Source organism: Heteronotia binoei, chromosome 8, assembly GCF_032191835.1.
Source record: "Heteronotia binoei isolate CCM8104 ecotype False Entrance Well chromosome 8, APGP_CSIRO_Hbin_v1, whole genome shotgun sequence".
NCBI lineage: Eukaryota > Metazoa > Chordata > Lepidosauria > Squamata > Gekkonidae > Heteronotia > Heteronotia binoei.
Window position 1 is genome coordinate 10,129,067 of NC_083230.1, and position 19,620 is coordinate 10,148,686.

The 19,620-nt window shown below is 43.8% G+C and overlaps 1 protein-coding gene and 1 non-coding gene across 2 annotated transcripts in view; both read right to left on the reverse strand.

Moving 5' to 3' along the window:
* Nucleotides 1-12,850, reverse strand: part of REDIC1 (regulator of DNA class I crossover intermediates 1) — a 54,632-nt gene extending 41,782 nt beyond the window's left edge. Inside the window, exons 1-4 of the mRNA XM_060246077.1 lie at nt 12,782-12,850; nt 6,885-7,020; nt 6,151-6,274; nt 5,598-5,664 (exon numbers count right to left, since the gene is read on the reverse strand). Coding sequence (XP_060102060.1) covers nt 5,598-5,664; nt 6,151-6,274; nt 6,885-6,987 — 294 coding nt within the window. The 5' untranslated portion in view covers nt 6,988-7,020; nt 12,782-12,850. The remainder of the gene's footprint in view (nt 1-5,597; nt 5,665-6,150; nt 6,275-6,884; nt 7,021-12,781) is intronic.
* Nucleotides 12,851-15,480: 2,630 nt separating this feature from the next.
* On the reverse strand, nt 15,481-15,557 carry TRNAP-AGG (transfer RNA proline (anticodon AGG)). Its single transcript has one exon. It is a non-coding gene; the product is annotated as a tRNA-Pro (tRNA).
* Nucleotides 15,558-19,620: the final 4,063 nt, after the last annotated feature.

Here is a 19,620-nt window from a genome sequence, read left to right on the forward strand (position 1 = left end):
TATTTTGATGAAATCGAATCTAAAATTTAGGGTATCCTCTCCTGCTCCCTGCCCACCTATTGCACGTGCTTTGTTAATGTCATTTACCGCCTTCCATTTGATTTTGATTGATGTTTACATCCCCTCCTCTAATGATGGATTTTAGTTAACAGTTTGGAAGAAATTATCTGAATATATTATGCACGTATCCAAGCAGTATCCACTTGCCCCAATTATGATTGTGGATGATTTGAATGCCCGTATAGGTTCTGATAACCAGAAGTGGATTTCAGGTCCCTATTGTATTATAGCCCTTGTTTAGAGAGCTGCAATAAGCCCGCCCGTATGAACGACTTGTACTCTTAGGTCAGAGGTGTCAAACTCATGTGTTACGAGGCCAGATGTGACATAAAGATCACTTTGTTGGACCAAGGCACGTGTGCCATAAAATGTAGCATGAGGTACCAGAGTACCCAGAGAGAAGGGTGCTCCAAAGAGTGATGGTGAGAGCACAGAAGATTTGTGGATGTTCTCTCCCCTCATTGGTGGATCTGTATGATATGGGATGTAGAAGGAAGATACAAATGATCTTAAGGGACCCTTCACATCCGGGCTACTTGCTATTTGAGATTTTACCGTCAGGTAGGCGATATAGAGTGTTGAAGGCAAAGACAAATAGATTCAAGGGCAGCTTCTATCCAAGTGCCGTGGTTAAGCTAAATGCAGGGTTATGAATGGTTATGTGTTTTTAGATGCATTTAGATGGTCTATGTATATGTCCTTTTGTGGGTGTTGATGTGTTGGTATGTTTGTGGAAGAGCACTTCATTTCGTTGCTCTCATTTTCTTGAGAACAATGACGATAAATTTATCTATCTATCTATCTATCTATCTATCTATCTATCTATCTATCTATCTATCTATCTCTCTCTCTCTCTCTCTCTCTCTCTCTCTCTCTCTCTCTCTCTCTCTATCTATCTATCTATCTATCTATCTATCTATCTATCTATCTATCTATCTATCTATCTATCTATCTATCTATCTATCTATCTATCTATCTAAAGGTGATGCCAGGTGTCAAAAGGCAATAGCAGATGCATGACAATAGCAAGCTTGATTAGATTAGGTGTGATATCCAGAGAAGTGGTAGTGCTAGTATTTATGTGCTGCTGCTGGTGGGGTATTTGCTTAAGAAAAGTTTTGCAGGGGCCCAAAAACTAGGGTTGCCAAGCTCCAGGTGATTAGAACATAAGAACATAAGAAAAGCCATGTTGGATCAGGCCAACGGCCCATCAAGTCCAACACTCTGTGTCACACAGTGGCAAAAAAATTTATATACACACATACACTGTGGCTAATAGCCACTGATGGACCTGTGCTCCATATTTTTATCTAAACCCCTCTTGAAGGTGGCTATACTTGTGGCCGCCACCACCTCCTGTGGCAGTGAATTCCACATGTTAATCACCCTTTGGCAACAACCTTTGATTCATTCTTCTAAGCCTACGCTTAATTCAGGGACTGTTATCTTTGTTGGTTGAGTATACTGCAAACTTTGGATGTTGCATACAGAAGTAATTGCTGTTTAAACCTGGCAAAGCTTGCATGTTTCCCTTAGAAGTATTGTTGTTAAAAAGTTGATTGTGATGTTTCCCCTTTAAACGCCACGAACGTAAATACTCAATATATTGCAGAGTGCAATTAAGCACTGATATCATGTTTGTGGAGGGTGTGTAATTCTTGTATGAAGCTATGTTGCAGCAGGTGTAATTGTTCTTTGTACAGTAATTTTTTACAGCCTCCTACATTTTTCTCAAGCTCCAGGTGATGGCTGGAGACCTCCTGGGATTACAGAGTTCACACACAAGAGTAAGGCTGTTTAATATGCCAAACAATAAAGCCCAAAGCAGAGAAATTCCTTCTCTCAGCAACCAGCCCAGGAATCTTAATTCTGCACTGTAATACGAGGGAAAAGCAACCACAAGCAGCAGCTCAAAGCCAACTGAATGTTATTACAAAGGAGTTTTCAGCTGCCTGAAACAAAACTTTATTGGTCTTAAAAGTGCCATGAAGGGTCTTAAAGGTGCCATGGAGGCAGGGAGAGACAGCTGACAGAGCAAAGAGAACTTAAAAAAAAAATCTCTCCTCTGCAATTGACAGAGAGAGGCAGCCTGCAATGGAGCAGCCACCCCAGAGAAGCCGTGTACGTGCACACAAAAGCTCATACCTGGAAGAAAACTTGATTGGGTTTGTAAAGGCACTCCTGGACCACCTTGGGCTTTGGTCTGTCTCAAGCACATGCTGTCTCTCTTTCCTTCCACTCTCCCCAAAGAAGGATGGAGGAGACAACCAACAGCTGCAGCTCCAGAGAGAGCTCATGGGATGGATACAAGGCCTGCACGGGCTGGTTCCAACCTGTGGGCCACATGATTGCCACCCTTGTCTTAGATCATCTTATGAGATGTTACCCTGTCTGTCCCCAGCACCACCAGAAGAATGGGGTGGGATACAACACTTCTCATTGGCAGCATTAAGGCTGTGGACCATACGGATCACTCACTACCAGTATTTAGAAGATTGGCAAAGGTCATCTTGTTCCAGCAATATGTTGTATTTGTTTCAAAGAGAGCAGAATGTGATACTGATACATCATGTCCTATGCGAATTATGTTGGATCTGTTTACTTTTGCATTTTTTGGATGCTGATTTTTATTGGATTTCCTATATTTTGGTTGTAAGAGACTAAGGAAGAAGATGAAGAAGAAGATATTGGATTTATATCCCGCCCTCCGCTCTGAATCTCAGAGTCTCAGAGCGGCTCACAATCTCCTTTATCTTCCTCCCCCACAGCAGACACTCTGTGAGGTGGGTGGGGCTGAGAGGGCTCTCAAAGCAGCTGCCCTTTCAAGGACAACCTCTGCCAGAGCTCTGGCTGACCCAAAGCCATTCCAGCAGGTGCAAGTGGAGAAGTGGGAATCAAACCCAGTTCTCCCAGATAAGAGTCCACGCACTTAACTATAATACAAGAACTCATGGGCACTCAATGAAATTGCTGAGCAGTCGGGTTAAAACGGATAAAAGAAGTACTTCAGCTAAAGGGTGATTAACACATGGAATTCACTGCCACAGGAGGCGGTGGTGGCTACAACCATAGCCAGCTTCAAGATGGGATTGGATAGAGGAGAGGTCTATCAGTGGCTATTAGCCACAGCATATTGTTGGAACTCTCTCTCTGGGGCAAGTGATGCTCTGTATTCTTGGTTCTTGGGTCAACAATGTGCGGGCTTCTAGTGTCCTTGACCCACTGATGGACCTCCTGATGGCACCTGGGGTTTTGGGCCACTGTGTGACAAAGAGTGTTGGACTAAACGGGCCGTTGACCTGATCCAACATGGTTTCTCTTATGTTCTTAAGGAAAGAATCTGTGAAAAAGTTTTAAAGATTTCAATAAATAATTAAAGAGGAAGTACCTCCAGTTGGAAAGGGAGCCATTTTTAACATGTTCCACTCTCAAGTGCTTCTTAGCTTTCTTGATTAGGTCATGATGTGTACTGCTAATACAGAGTTAGGATTCAATGAGAGTGGTTGTGTGCTCGTTCCTTTGTTAGTCCAGCAGGAAAACATTCCAACTTCTGTTCTTTAGCATTTTGATCCCTTTAGGAACTGGAACATGGACACACTTATGAGCCTGTTTGTTCCAATCCTTTCAGCTTCCCAAGGAAATATCACCAGCACCAAGGAAATATCCCATTTCGTTATGTTCACCCATGGGAGAAATTCAAGCAAGTTTTACTTGAAGGAAGGTAAGGTCCAGTTCACAAGGCCACAGTGGATGCTTGCCCTGCCCTGCACCTGACAAGACTATTTCTGGTTCTCTAACTCTGAATCATTACCTTCTGGGGAAAATATTGTGTCAACATTTAGCATTTAACTTCTAATATGTAAATCCTTGGAGCAGGTGGAATTGATTGTGGGTTTTGTTTTGCTTATGTTACTCTGGCCGTTTTCGCACTCACGTTTTACTGGCGCCACGACCATCCTGACGCCGGCGAATCTGCATGGATTTCGCAACAGAAGCTCCGGCGCTCCCAGAAGCGCCGGCTACTTCCGTCGCTAAGCCAGCGCAAACGGAAATCGCAAAGATGCAGGAAAACGTTTGCGCTGGCTTAGCGACGGAAAGCGCCGGCGCTTCTGGGAGCGCCGGCGCTTCTGTTGCGAAATCCATGCAGATTCGCCGGCGTCAGGAGGGTCGTGGCGCCAGTAAAACGTGAGTGCGAAAACACCCTCTGTAAAATGCCTGATACTACTGTATAAACAGTCTATTAAAATAGCTTTTAACTAGTTGAAGTTGTCCTTTAGTTAAGTTCATTATGACAGAGCTGGAGAGTGCAATTTTGCCTAGTTCTGGCTGAATGCCTACAGGACAGAGTCAAGTTTAGGAAGTGGTCAGACTGCGGGGCAAGGGTCCAGACTTGCCTGGAAACAAACCACAGAACCTGGATAACTCTGAGAACATCACCTTGTTTCAGTGGCTACTAGAGCCAAACTGAGCTCTTCAGTCATGGAGCAAGCTGAGATAGATCCAGACAGATCCAATTTTCTGGGAGCAAAGAGTGCTTTGTAAAGGCCACATGCTCACATCAGGAGTCTGGTTAACTGGGTACAGACATGACACACCTTTAGCTACATAAATAACACTGGGGGGGTATCAGCCCTAACCTGGATGGCCCAGGCTGGCCTGATCTTGTCAGATCTCAGAGGGCGTTTTCACACTCACGTTCAGCCGGCGCGACCCCCCTCTTCACCGCGCAGGATCTGCGCGGATTTCGCACTAAATGCCGCGGAGCAGCCGGAAGAGCCGGAAACTCCCGTCGCAAAAGCCGCGCAAACGGAAACTGCTTTTTGGCGGTTTATGTTTGAGCGGCTTTTGCGCCGGAAGTTTCCGGTGCAAAAGGCTGCTCCGCGGCATTTAGTGCGAAATCCGCGCAGATCCTGCGCGGTGAAGAGGGGGGTCGCGCCGGCTGAAGGTGAGTGCGAAAACGCCCGGAGTCTAAGCTACCTCAGCTGTAGTTAGTACTTGGGTGGGAGACCACCAAGGCAATCTAGGGTTGCTATGCAGAGGCAGGCAATGGCAAAACAGCTCTGTTCATCCCTTTCCTTGAAAACTCTCGGGGGGTTGCCATACGTTGGCTGTGACTCGATGACACAATCATTCTTTTTTAACAGGTCAGAATAACAAATAAGATATATTCTTTCTGGACACCTGCTTAACTTTGTAAACCATAGGTGATCCCAATGACATGAGAACAAAGTTTCTTCAGGAGATCCTTTCATCTGCAATCCAAAACAGTCTCTTTTCATGGAAGTATCTGTTAACATATAGTGCTCAATATGTGTTTATAAATGCTGTTTTAAGATCATGTTTTCACTGTATATTCATGCTTATGGGTTTATAATTTTGGGAAAGGCAGCTGTATTATAGCTGCCTGTAAGTTACTGTGACACAGCTTTTTATTGTTCAAACTCCCGTGGGAATCACCTCAAGAACTAATCTATGGGTGCAGAATATTATGATGAGAATAAGAGGGCTTAGTAAGAAGATAATTACATGTAGCTTACCTCAAACTGGAAATTCTCTTTTTCTGAAAGATATTTTCTTCTGTTTTCTGGCACTTCTTTTTGTAGCCTATTAATAAAATGGGTAAGGGAAACAAATAAATTGCTTTGTTCCCAACATTATTAACGATTTGAGGATTTTCATCTCTAAAGGCCTGGGTAAGAGGTATGCTTGGTATCCCAAAGTTGTGGCAAAGCTAGCTTAAAAAAAAAAATTGACCTGTTCCAGAGGGATAGCCATGCTAGGCTACTGAAGTAAAAATAGCCAAGTATATTAAAGTATAATCTTTTAAAAACCAAACAAAATGTCCCTGTCGGTGGGTTCTCCACAACTCTTCATCAGGCTACATGGTAAGAAAACAAGAAAAAGGGTGAGAAGAAAGGGAAAAAAGATCTTTCAAGTTTAAAGTATTTTGTTTGAATCACATGTAGAATGCCCTGTACCTAAAGGAGATGGTACACATAACTGATGGAACTTCATATACATTTATATAATATCTATACATCTATTATACGTGAAAAATGTTTCAAAGGATCACTGTACGTGGACATGTACCTGTTCTGGATATCATCAAGGAACAGCATTGGTGGTTTACGCTCTGGTGTTTTGGGGAGTTCTATACTGCGCCACCTCCCAGGCGCTTGGTTAATATCCACATGAACTGGTTTTTGAACTTTGCCTGTAATAAAACGGTCAGAAGTTCTTTCAATGAATGGAAGAAGAGAGGCCTCCAGTCACTCGACGAGAATATGCAACAACGAGTTTCAGTTAGCATTCTATTTGTCATTGTTGATGTGCTAACATAACACTATCAGTGATGGTTTCTTGACTATTGCATTTTCATTTCTAGTGAGAAAACTCTGAATGAGCATGTCGTTAATTCAGATCTGATGGAGTGGTTAGTGGAGCACAGAATAGTTGAAAGTTTAGTGATGTTTTATTACATTAAATGCTGTTTAAATTATCAACAGGCCTCATTTTGGGCAGGAGCTCACAGGAATGGAGCTCCAGAACCTCTACATTTTATTGTGCTCTTTCTTTCTCACCCTCCCCCAATACTTGCTTCTGGGCTCCATTATACAAACCCACTTTGATAATTTCGCTGAATTCTAAGATTTGACAAACTTTCTAATGTTTTTCTCCACAAAAAATGGGAAAATAACCAAAACATATAAACCAGACAGATGGAAATCTTCATCAAGCCACATAGGAGAAAGAAATTTTAAAATTATGATGGGATTAAAGTTTTATTATCGAAGACTGGGAATTGAACTTGCCGTTAAACTCACCAAGATGATTTTTCTTGGTAGATATCTGGTTGACAACATGCAGATTGAGGAGATCTAAACTGATGACAGAGCGCTTAGGGGGAGATGCTCCCAACACATTCATCTTAGACTTCAGCCTTTTCTTTTCAAAAAAATCCTATTACATTGAAAGAGACAGGAAAAATCTTACACCAATATAGATTTTCAAACTAGAAATGCAGGGCATCAGTTATATTAATATTTCACATCATCCTAAGGCTCAACTGAAATTTTATGTTGGCAGATGGGAAGGGAAGAGCTTCAAAATAGCTGGAACCTTTTGCAGAAAAAGAGAACAGCTGTTCTGAAGGAGCTTCTGCAGGAAAGGAGTCTGATATCTATAGACTCCCAACGTGAGAAACCCCCCCAAACACACTGCAAATGTAAAGGCCGTTTCTATCTCCTCCTGGACAGGAAGAGCACATGTAGCAGTAAGGATAGGGTTCCGATAAATTTCTGCCTGCCCAAAGTAGGCTTCCCAACCCTCCTGCTCTGGCGGGAGTCCCCTGGGTTTGTAGCCTCATCTCCCGGTCTTCAAGAAGTGGGAAGCGGGGGGTGGAGGGGGGGGAGAACATACCTGTAGGCTTCATTATAGTGCTCCTGAGCCGTTTGTAAAATGTCTGCCGCTTTAAGGCTGGGCAGGGAGCAGGAAGGGCTTGGGAGAACAGCCCCGCCCTTTCTTTTGCTTTCACTTTCACAGCAAGAGTTCTCTGGAAGAAGATCTGGTAAGTGTGTGTGTGTGTGTGTGTGTGAGGGAGGGGGCAGGGGATTCCCTGGTTTGGAGGCCCTCCCCCACTTTTAGAAAGCGTGGGGGGGGGGAGGGAAATGTCTACTGGGCATTCTATTATTCCCTATGGAGAACGATTCCCATAGGGAATAATAGGGAATTCATCCGTTGGTATTGGGGGCTCTGGGGGGGCTATTTTTTGAGGTAGAGGCACCAAATTTTTAGTATAACATCTAGTGCCTCTCCCCAAAATACCCCCCAAGTTTCAAAACGATTGGACCAGAGGGTCCAATTCTATGAGCCCCAAAAGATGGTGCCCCTATACTTCATTATTTCCTATGGAAGAAAGGAATTTTAAAAGGTGTGCTGTCCCTTTAAATGTGATGGCCAGAACTCCCTTGGAGTTCAATTATGCTTGTCACATCCTTTTTCTTGGCTCCACCCCCAATGTCTCCTGGCTCCACCCCCAAAGTCTCCTGGCTCCACCCCCAAAGTCCCCAGATTTTTCTTTAATTGGACTTGGCAACCCTAGCCCAAAGGCACTTCTTACATGTCAATAAAGCCCCAGCCCCACTGTGCAGAGGAGGGTCTCCTGACAGGTAATCATATCAGGTGCCTCCCCACCTAAGATTCCAGTGAAGTCTCAGCAATCAGAACTAATAATAACCTAATGCATGGGAGGATCCACCAGGTAATCATCCTTATCAAAAAGCTATCAGCCTCCCCAGACACAGCCACCAGGCACTCCACCGTCTTTGTCCTCTGAAGTAATCAAGCAAATTGTTATCTTGACACTATGCATCCAACACGGGGGAAAATGTAGGTCAGCACTTCCTAATTCTCCTGCTGGACAGTTAAATCCAAATTGCCCAATTAAAGACAAATTTTCCTCAAGGTCCAATCTTGGCCAAGATGGAATGAAGCATCCTGACAGCAGGGCTTTTCACGACACAAAGTACCCCACTTCTCTTCCATTCTTTGTCAAGGTGCTTCTCAGCTCCAGGGGTTCTTGGGAGGGGAATTCGTTTTTGGACCCATATCGATCTGGCTTTAGACCAGGATTTGGAATAGAAACTGCTTTAGTCATCTTGCTAATAACCTTGATCGGGAACCTTGAGAATGTGACCCTGCTGGATCACTCATACTTTCAGGAGTCCTTTCATACTATCAACCATAGTATCCTACTGAGCCACCTCTTAGCACGGGGACTAAGGGCCTCCATGTTACGGTGGTTCGAATCCTATTTGGGGGTTGATCTCAGAAGGTCGTGTTGGGGGATTCCTGCTCTGAAGCAAGGCCGTTGTCCTATGGATTCCATGGGTTCGATCTTATCCCCGCATCATCTAATATCTGGATGGACGAGGATAAACAAGCTGAAACTTAATCCTGACAAGAGGTTCTCTTGGTTAGTAGAAAGACAGACTGGGAACTTGAGATCACTCATGTCTTGGATAGGATTATAACGCCCTTGAAAAGCTAGGTTTGCAGCTTGGGAGTGCTGCTTGGCACAGTGGCCACTTCAGAAAACCAGGTGGCTGCAGAGACTTGAAGTGTTTTTGCCTAGCTTTGGCTGATGTGTCAGCTGCCCTTGTTCCTGGTCCAGTCAGATTTAGACAATGATCCATGCCTCAGCTACATCTAGACTGGACTTTTGCAATACACTTTTCTTGGGGCTACCCTTGAAGAGTGCTCAGAAGTTGCAACTAGAGGGCTGTTTGGGGTCAGCTACTGGAAACATATGACCCAACACTACAACATTGGCTATCTGTCATGAGCCCTGATGAGGAGGAGCTGGAAGAGTTAACAGACCTGGAAGAGTTGCCAGCCAGTTCCTCAGCTGAACAACCAGCAGCTGGCCCATCAATCACTCTCCAGGCACCAGTGTCAGCTGTTGATGATCAATCTCCTCCAAGCTCCCTCCTCCCATCTCAAGAGTTCGAAGCAGGCTCCGGAAAGAACTTTCAGAGCGAAGACATGAGGCACGCCGATGCTTCAGGTCTCTCAGCCCTGAGTTCTAGCAGAGTCACTGCCACTCAGGGAGCAGGCTGATTTAGACTTCCATATAGCTCCCACCCAGGACCTGATAACCTTGTGGAAGCAACAAGTCTATCCTCTAGCTTGCATCCACACTCCTTCCTGATTCCTGATCCTGACCTGCTTGATTTCCTTGGCACCCTGACCTTGTGGCTTTTGGACATTGACTTCTGATTCCGGTTTGTGATTCTGCATTGGTGACTTGGCTCCTGCTTGACTTCCTGGACTTTGACCTTGGACTGGCTTTGGACTCCTGCCTGCCTGCACCCTGAGAATGTGACAGCTATCTATCCACTTCAAGGTGTTAGTTTTGTTCTTTAAAGCCCTACATGACTTGGGACCAGGGTATCTGAAGCACCCACACTTTCCTGTCCAGGAATTAAGATCAAAGGGAGATACCCTCCTGACTGTCCCATCAATCAAAGCAGCTCATCTGGTGGACACATGACAAAGGAGCTTTTCATTGGCAGCCTCATGATTATGGAAGAATCTCCCCAGGGAGGTGCACCTGACCTCGTCCATCTTCAGGAGGCAGTTGAAGACCGTTTTATTTAGGACTGCATTTGACTGATGCAGTTTTTATTTATCGGGAGTCCTAATTGAGATTATAAATATTGTATTTTTATCATTGTTTCATTTACATTGTAAGCCACCTTGAGTTCTGCAAGGTAAAAAGGTGGCTAATAAATGTTCTAAATAAATAAATAAATAAAACACAACTACAGAAAAAAATATTTGTATTTCCTGTTTCAGCACATTTAAATGAACCTATTTATTAGATGCAAGGGAGACTGACTTAAGATTGTGTTCCTCCTCTGCTTGCAGATATTTATTCTGGGCCATGCCAGAGGTGCAAACCTTTGGCCTGAGCCCAAGGGCTCTTTGTGCATGGTTCTTTGTCTCTGGTTCCCATGCTGAGGCCCTGATTGAAGCCAGGCCTATGCATCCAGGATTTACCTAAGATCTGGATTCATTTTTATTGACGCAGTAAAGGGGAGCCACCGCTGTTGGTTCACCCACTAGACCCACAGAGAGTAAGCCAAAGTCCTACCATCTCCTGCATGTTAAAGAAAATGTCCAAAGTCAACTCATATTTACATGCTTTGCGTGGAAGTTTTATTGCTTCCGGTGGTTATTTTGTATTGCTTAACTCATTCTGGGGAGCTGCACCATAAGGGCATTAAGAGGCAGACCGTTTTATTATCCGTGCCTTCCTGAATAATCCCTAGCAGTTAATTTGACTTTATCACTGCTGCTGCGTACTTATGTTTTCATCGAACTATTCATTATACTAAATCCATTTTTTTTTAAAAAAATCTGGTCATTCATTTTGTTTTAAGTGGAATTATGTAACGCAAACTAATGAGTTTCTTCACAATTAATCGACACAAACTCTCCAAAACGAAAAGAGAGCTGCAGCTTAAAGGAGCATTGCCGATGCTGAACAGATTTAAGACCACCAGAAATCTCCTCATTTAAGCCACAGGAATTGTCTAGATCTCATCACTTTAGGAGCACAGGATCTCTGCAAAGATGCTTCTGTAAAAGTGGATAACTTGTTGAGAAATGACAGCGATATAGAACATACACTAAGAGCTGAGTGGGGGTTGAGCTATAAACATTGGGTTGGATCGAGAGAAACAAAAGGAAAAGGGGGGGGGTTAGCTACCATAACTATTCCTCAAATGCTTGTTTAGAGGAGGAACTGGCCTAGTGCTGTAATGTGTAGGTTTTGCTTATCACATTTTCTCTGTCCTTTTTCTAAGGAGCTGAAGGTGGTGTACATAGTTCAACTCTCCTCTATTTTATCCTCACGACAGTCCCGAGAGGTAGGTCAAGCTGAGAGAGTGTCCTTGTGTCCCCAGTCCTAACTGAATACTCCCACATGCATCTCAAAGTGTACCTTTGGATCTAACCCACTCAAAATGGATTTCTGCATAAAATTACAAATAAAGAACAGGTGGACATACTGAACACCTGAAGCTGCCTTATACTGCATCAGACCCTTGGTCCATCAAAATCAGTATTGCCTAATCAGAGTGACTGTAGCTCTCCAGGGTCTCAGGCAGAGGTCTTTCGCATCACCTGCTCCTCGATCCTTTTAACTGGAGATGACGGAGAGTACACTGTTACTTATTTTCCTGAGTTAAGGCCATTTTTTGAAAACATTATAAAGAAAACACGAATGTAGGTTTCTGAATATGACGTCCCTTTTTTCCTCTCATAAAACAAATCTTTACTTGCTCTACATAAGAAATTTATAGTGCAAGCCTTACCCATCTTAGCCCATTGAATTTGTGTAATGGTTTAGCATTCCCCTGTTAACCTGCATTCCAGTTACCTCAGACAAAAATGTAAGGATGTCAGTAATTATGAATGCACATGTCGGTCTAGTGTGTACATTCAGCTACTCTAGAAAACCATGTGTTGTTCTTGCAGAATAATCACTAGAGCGCTCCATTTTGAAAACTTTTGAAATACTCTTGACATCTTTATTTCCTGTGGAACCATTTGGAAAAGCTGACCAAAACTTTTGATGTGGAGAGTGGGGCAATGTTGATGGGTGTATTCCATTCTAGGTGTCTAGAGTTATTTGATGAGGTCTTCTCAAGATTTTGAAATGGGAAACCTTCCTAGTGATTTTGTGTTGTCCTCACTGGTCTAATACCTTATATGCTTGTGTCAATGTACAACTGAGGTATATAGAGACAAACAGATAGTTATTTGGAGCCTCTGATTCAATATAAGCACTACATTACCTCATGATGATAACCCAGCCTGTGTAAGGGCAGACACATCCGCTGGGTCCCTCCCCAGACTTACTTGGTCACGCAACCTTGCTGTGAGAACCCAGCTAATAATCAACGAGCAAGCACTTGAGGATTTACGCCTCTCCCTTATGTCTTCCATGAATCCCACGGAAGTTATCTCCTCCTATGACAACCTTGTCTCTAATGTTATTTCCCTTCTTAACCCCTCCTCTCCTGTGGTTTTTAAAGGCAAATTTAAATATAATCCCTGGCACAACAGAGAATGTCTTCGCTTGAAGTCCACACTTCGCTCTATCTATCATCACTATAGGAGCCAAAAAAGTCTGTGTTACCAAAGCACTACATACCTTCTGCTTTCTTCTCTCCTTGGTGAATATGATTCTTTTCCTTGAAAGATTTAAAAGAAAAATTGCTTTATTTTTGGAACCTTAATATATTTATATAAATAAAATTATTGTGGTTTAATACGGAATCATAATGAATTTCCAGAAAAGCTATTATAAATGATGTTATAATCTATTCTATGCCAAGTTATTAGACAGGATTATCCTGCACAAATTAACCAAGCACATGAAATCTAACATGTACTGAATTCCAAAGAATTAAACAATTCAGCAACTGACCAATATAGAATTGTCCACTGGAAACAATACCACTAAAATGTTATATGAAAGCAACGGTTGTTGTATGTTTTCCAGACACTCTTGTCCACTTCTGTCAAAACAGGTCAAAGGAATAAGAAAACCATGCATATATCGCAAACTAAAATCTGCCTGTTGCAATAACAATAATAATTTTATAATATAATAATACTGCAAAATCTCTATATTTGTTCAGATATTAATATTGCATAGTAGCATTAATAACCAGGAAAACTGAAGACTTAACCTGAGTTTTAGCATCAACTCGAAAGGGGGAAAAAAGCTCTTGACAGCCTGCGGCATAGTAGAAGAGGCTCTTTTCAGATACTTTTTTACTAGGAAGAGCTATATCCAGGCCTCAGATTCAGTGGGAGCTCACAGGAGTGCATCTCCTGAACCTTTCTGAGAGTTCCACCTCCTCCTTCTGAGAGTTCCACCACCTTGTCCATTGAATAGTATGTGCAGCTGCATAACAATCCCTGGATGAGCTCCACCACCTCTTTTTCTACAAAATGATCCCTGGCTATATCCGGATCTTTAAACTGGGAATTCATTACTGCATCTCTGATGTATGGGGGGATTTTTAATTTCAGTCAGCCACAAGGTTAGAAGAAGTGGCACTGGGGGAAGCTGTTAAACAATTTTTTTCCCACTATATTGTTTTCATGATCTAAAAAGTATGAATATGTTTTCTCTAGCAGGACACACAGCAGTTGTGGGGCAGGGGAGACTTTAAATCATGGCAATATTTATTGTTGTAACCTGCACGGTAAGGCAGGCTAGAAGTCCAATTGATGATGATGAGTAGCAGCAGCAGCAGCAGTAGTAGGGTTGCCAATCCCCAGGTGGGGGCAGGGGATCCCCCGGTTTGGAGGCCCTCCCCCCGCTTCAGGGTCGTCAGAAAGCGGGGGGAGGGAAATGTCTGCTGGGAACTCTGTTATTCCCTATGGAGATTTATTCTAATAGAAAATCATGGAGAATTGATCCATGGGTATCTGGGACTCTGGGAGGGCTTTTTGGGGTAGAGGCACCAGATTTTCAGTATAGCATCTAGTGCCTCTCCCCAAAATATCCCCCAAGTTTCAAAATGATTGGACCAGGAGGTCCAGTTCTATGAGCCCCAAAAGAAGGTGCCCCTATCCTTCATTACTTCCTGTGGAAGGAAGGCATTGAAAAGGTGTGCCGTCCCTTTAAATGTGACAGCCAGAACTCCCTTTGGAGTTCAATTATGCTTGTCACAGCCTTGATCTTAGCTCCACCCCTAATGTCTCCTGGCTCCACCCCCAAAGTCTCCTGACTCCACCCCCAAAGTCCCCAGATATTTCTTAAATTGGACTTGGCAACCCTAAGTGGTAGTAGTACTGGGGAAATGGTTAAGACTCCAGAAAACCTCAAAATAGTGTGCCCCGCATGCACTACAATGAAGTATAAACAACCAAACAGAAAACCCTTGGAAATCCGGTGCAGGATCTCTCAGTGTGTCATCATATTCAGGACTCCGCAATTAATCTTATGGTCACTTTCTTTCTGTAACATTTTACACATCAGTCTACTATATACAGTATCTCCCCCTTTTAGATATAAGGCAGAGATTTTGGCAGAGTCTCATTTACATAACAGCGCATTGAATCCTGCTTCCCTTTCTTGTCCGTTCCACCCCCCGCCATGTTCCATCACAGAAGGCATTTTCTTCCAATCTGGCTCCAGCTCCAGAAGTGGGCCACGCTGTGGGAAAAAACTCCTAAAACATCTCCTTTTCTGTGTGGAGGAAGTATGCTTTGGGGGTTATATGAAACTATAGTCAAGACAAAGAGAAGTAGACTTTCAAGTTTGTTCTCTCTGCCCTTAGAAAAATGCCTCAGAAGGCTGTGAATCTGTGTCCAAACCATTTCAATTGAGCATGCCTGTTATGTGAATCCCTATAGCAGTCGGTTCTGCCCCAACCTAGTTTTTTCCACCTTGTTGAGAACTAGGCCTTCAAAATGCTAATGTGACCCTGCGGAGAAAGTTTTGGGAGACTCTGATTTATTTCCTTTTTGTGCCAAAGGTTCAATTCCTTACTTGGGGCAGGACACAGTCTCTCATAACCCCAACTATGAAACAGAAATAATGATTTCGTTTAAATTATACAACACTTCTTAAGTAAGTTCTGTAATGAATGTGTATGAATGCTAAAATCCAGACTTTCTATACAAAGCCAGCTATGGTGATATGATTCTCATCTACCTCCTGCACACTCCCCTGTCCAGGCAGACATTAAAATGGACATATGAACATATGAAGCTGCCTTATACTGAATCAGACCTTTGGTCCATCAAAGTCAGTATTGTCTTCTCAGACTGGCAGTGGCTCTCCAGGGACTCTCAAGCTAAGGTTTTTCACACCTATTTGCCTGGACCCTTTTTTGGAGATGCCAGGGATTGAACCTGGGACCTTCTGCTTCCTAAGCAGATACTCTACCACTGAGCCATCATTCATCCCCTTTAGTATTGTCTTCTCAGACTGGCAGCGGCTCTCCAGGGTCTCAAGCTGAGGTTTTTTCACACCTATTTGCCTGGACCCTTTTTTGGAAATGCTGGGGATTGAACCTGGGACCTTCTGCTTCCCAAGCAGATGCTCTACCACTGAGCCACTGTCCCTCCCTGAAGTCAGTATTGTCTACTCAGACTGGCAGCGGCTCTCCAGGGTCTTAAGCTGAGGGTTTTTACATCTATTTGCCTGGGCCCTTTTAGTTGGAGATGCTGGGGATTGAACCTGGGACCTTCTGCTTTCCAAGCAGATGCTCTACCACTGAGCCACTGTCCCTCCCTGAAGTCAGTATTGTCTACTCAGACTGGCAGCGGCTCTCCAGGGTCTTAAGCTGAGGGTTTTTACATCTATTTGCCTGGGTCCTTTTAGTTGGAGATGCCGGGGATTGAACCTGGGACCTTCTGCTTCCCAAGCAGATGCTCTACCACTGAGCCACCGTCCCTCCCCAACCCCCATCGCTTGGTTGAGAAAGGCTGTCCCACCCTTTTTGCTTCTTAATAAAACCGTGTTACAGACCGTTTTCGCACACAGCTTACCTCGCAGTCACGATCCTGTTCCCTCCGCAGCGTCCGGTCGGATTTCGCACCAGCTGCGCCGGAGTTACAGGAAGTGCCGCGGCTTTTGCGTAGCAAACGTAAACTGGGTTTTAGCGGTTTACGTTTGCTACGCAAAAGCCGCGGCACTTCCTGTAACTCCGGCGCAGCTGGTGCGAAATCCGACCGGACGCTGCGGAGGGAACAGGATTGTGACTGCGAGATAAACTGTGTGCGAAAACGGTAAAAATTAACAAAAAGTGTTAAAATTTAAAAAGATAGGAGATGGGACAAAAAAAAAACCCCTGGCAAAGTCCTAAAATCCTGACTACTCTGGCTGCCTAACGCTCTGCTTCCCAGAGTTTGGCTGAAGGTTTGGCCTTCCTGCTACCACCAGTCATAGCGCTGTCATGGCAACTGTGTGACTCTTTTAGCTTCACTCACCGAGAGCCACCAACCCAGTTCATATTTCCTCACCAAACAATACGCTGCTCAGTCTAGTGAGAGTAGGGTTGCCATATCTGGGGACTTTGGGGGTGGAGTCAGGAGACTTTGGGAGGTGGAGCCAGAAGAAAGGGTGTGGCAAGCACGATTGATCTCTGAAGGGAGTTCTGGCAATCACATTTAAAGGGACCGCACACCTTTTACATGTCTTGCCTCCATTTGGAAATAACGAAAGATAGGGGCACTTTCTTTGGGAGTTCACAGAACTGAACCCCCTGGTTCAAACTTTTTGAAACTTGGGGTGTGTTTTGAGGTGAGGCACTAGATACTATGCTGACTATTTGGTGCCTCTACCTAAAATCAGCCTTCCCCCAAGCTCCAGATACCCCCCAATTAATTCTCCATTATACCCTATGGGAATTGGTCTCCATAAGGTATAATGGAGCACCCAGCAGACGTTTCCCTCTCCCCACCCATTGCTTTCTGATAACCCTGAAGCAGGGAGTTGGCCTCCAATCCAAGGAATCCCCTGCCCCCAACTGGGGATTGGCAACCCTAAGTGAGAGAATAGCTCTCACCGACAGGACACTCTTAAGGCCTAACTCTGAAGTTGGGGTGAAAATGGCTCTATCCACAAAGAGCAAAAGCTGTCAAGAGAAAAGGCCAGTGCCGCTCTAAGAGCCGCTATGACACTTCTCATGGTCTTCCCTGACATTCTCTGATTGCTAAGTTCTTACTCAGTATAAGCTGTTTGTTTCAATAGGTAAGCAAGGCGATAAAAAGGAGAGAATGGTATAATTATATTGTCTTGAGAAACTGATGCCAAACTAGCTAAGGGGCTGCGTGAGTCCACAGCCCGTCCATATTTCTTTTTCTCTTTATGTAGATATTTATATCCTGCCTTTCTCTCCAATTGGGCCCCAAGCAGCTTGCAAAGTCGTTCTCCCCACCTTGCCAATTTTTAATTCTCACAGCAAGCCTGTAAGGTAGAAGAAGAAGAAGATATTGGATTTATATCCCGCCCTCCACTCCGAAGAGTCTCAGAGCGGCTCACAGTCTCCTTTCCCTTCCTCCCCCACAACAGACACCCTGTGAGGTAGATGAAGATATTGGATTTATATCCCGCCCTCCACTCCGAAGAGTCTCAGAGCTGCTCACAATCTCCTTTACCTTCCTCCCCCACAACAAACACCCTGTGAGGTGGGTGGGGCTGGAGAGGGCTCTCACAGCAGCTGCCCTTTCAAGGACAACCTCTGCCAGAGCTATGGCTGACCCACCCAAGGCCATTTCAGCAGGTGCAAGTGGAGGAGTGGGGAATCAAACCCGGTTCTCCCAGATAAGAGTCCACACACTTAACCACTACACCAAACTTAACCACTACACCAAATAGGTAGGGTAGGCTGACAGTGCGACCGACCTGAGGTAAGCTTCTTTTGCACATGATGTTATGCTCTTTCAGTCTTCCAAACTTTCAGATACATAGACATTAATTTTGTATTTACTTAAAACATGCATAGGCCTACCTTTCTCCCAGGCAACCGGGATTCAAGTTGAGTAACAGATTAACACAACAATCCTTAACAGTTAGTCAATGAATTTAGAAGAATGTAATCCTACATAGGACTGCATTGTAAAAACCATATAAATCACAGAACGTTTAAAACAGCCAGCAGAAGCCTTAAATGTAAATAAGAGAGCAAGCGTAGTATAGTGTGATGTTAGTGCGGCAGATTATCTGAGAGAACTAGGTTTGAATCCCCATGTTGCCATGCAAGCTCACTGGGCAATCTTGGACCAGTTGCCTTCTCAGTGTGTTCCTAACCTACCTCACAGGGTGGTTGTAGTAAGAATAAAAGGGGGAATTTAAGAATGATGATGCAATCCACCTTGGGCCTCAACTGGGAGAAAAAAGAGTTCTAAATATCCAACTAAGAGACTTCTGCTTCTAACAGACTACAGAAGTCACCACAAGTCTCCAGGGGCATTATTTAATAGTTCTAGCATACAAATTTGATTTGATTTGATGTGATACAAATTGCAAAAAAGATGGGGCTTTTCTAATGAAACATGTGTTTAGGTGCTGTACTCTGTAAGAAGTAAAACTTGCTCTCAGATTTTAACTACAGCATTGGAGTAAAATGGTCAGAGATGGGATCTGTGTCCATGGCTCAGACACTTTAGCTTGGTCCTATGAGTTCTAAATGTCTTGCTTTGTTTTGTCCAGATTGCCAAAGGCTGTGACATTATCTGGTTCTCAGGGACTGCACTGAGTGTCTTCTAAAGCCTACACTGTATATTCTTTTCAAGCCTTTTGAAGCTGACAATTTTAAAGTCAGTTTTTAGAATGGAAAGAACACTCTGACTTCAGGGTTGCACACTCAACATGACCTAGTGGAGGTTATAGCTTACTAACTGCTTTAGTGAGTCTGGAACCGGAAGGCTGTTCCTCCCAATTAAAGTGTTCCTCCCAATTGTGCACATTGAATACTTGCTACTGAATGAGCAGCTTTCTCCCATGCTCTTGTAATCGACTGTACTGCTTATATGGTGATGAATCTCTCTGCTGTCTCTCCCTGGCAACACAGCACCTCTCATGCTTCTCACTACCCTTGAGGTCTCATTTAAGATATGTTAGCAGATGAGCCCAGAGCTCTTATTTTAAAATGGTTTATTTAAATTCGTGGGTATTTTTTCCGTGATAGCTGCTAGCCTCAAATGGGGTTTGTGTGGTAGGAATAAATGCAGCAGAGCATATAATAAATTCACCCTATTTTGTTATGGATCTTTTGATCTACATTAATTATCACTGCCTTTAAAACATACACACAAACTCTTCAGCTGATTTTTGAACCCGGCCTTAGAAATAACTTTTGAGAATCTAGCCTTAGCTACCCTCGTACCTTTCTAGTGCTTAGTCTCTAAAACAAGACGATCCAGGCGTCAGGGCACTCTGCTATCCAGTCTTCTTGCATTTTGAAGACCTTTATGTCTATTTCCAAATACGAGTTGGTTGTGACTATGCAGTGGTATGAAAAATGC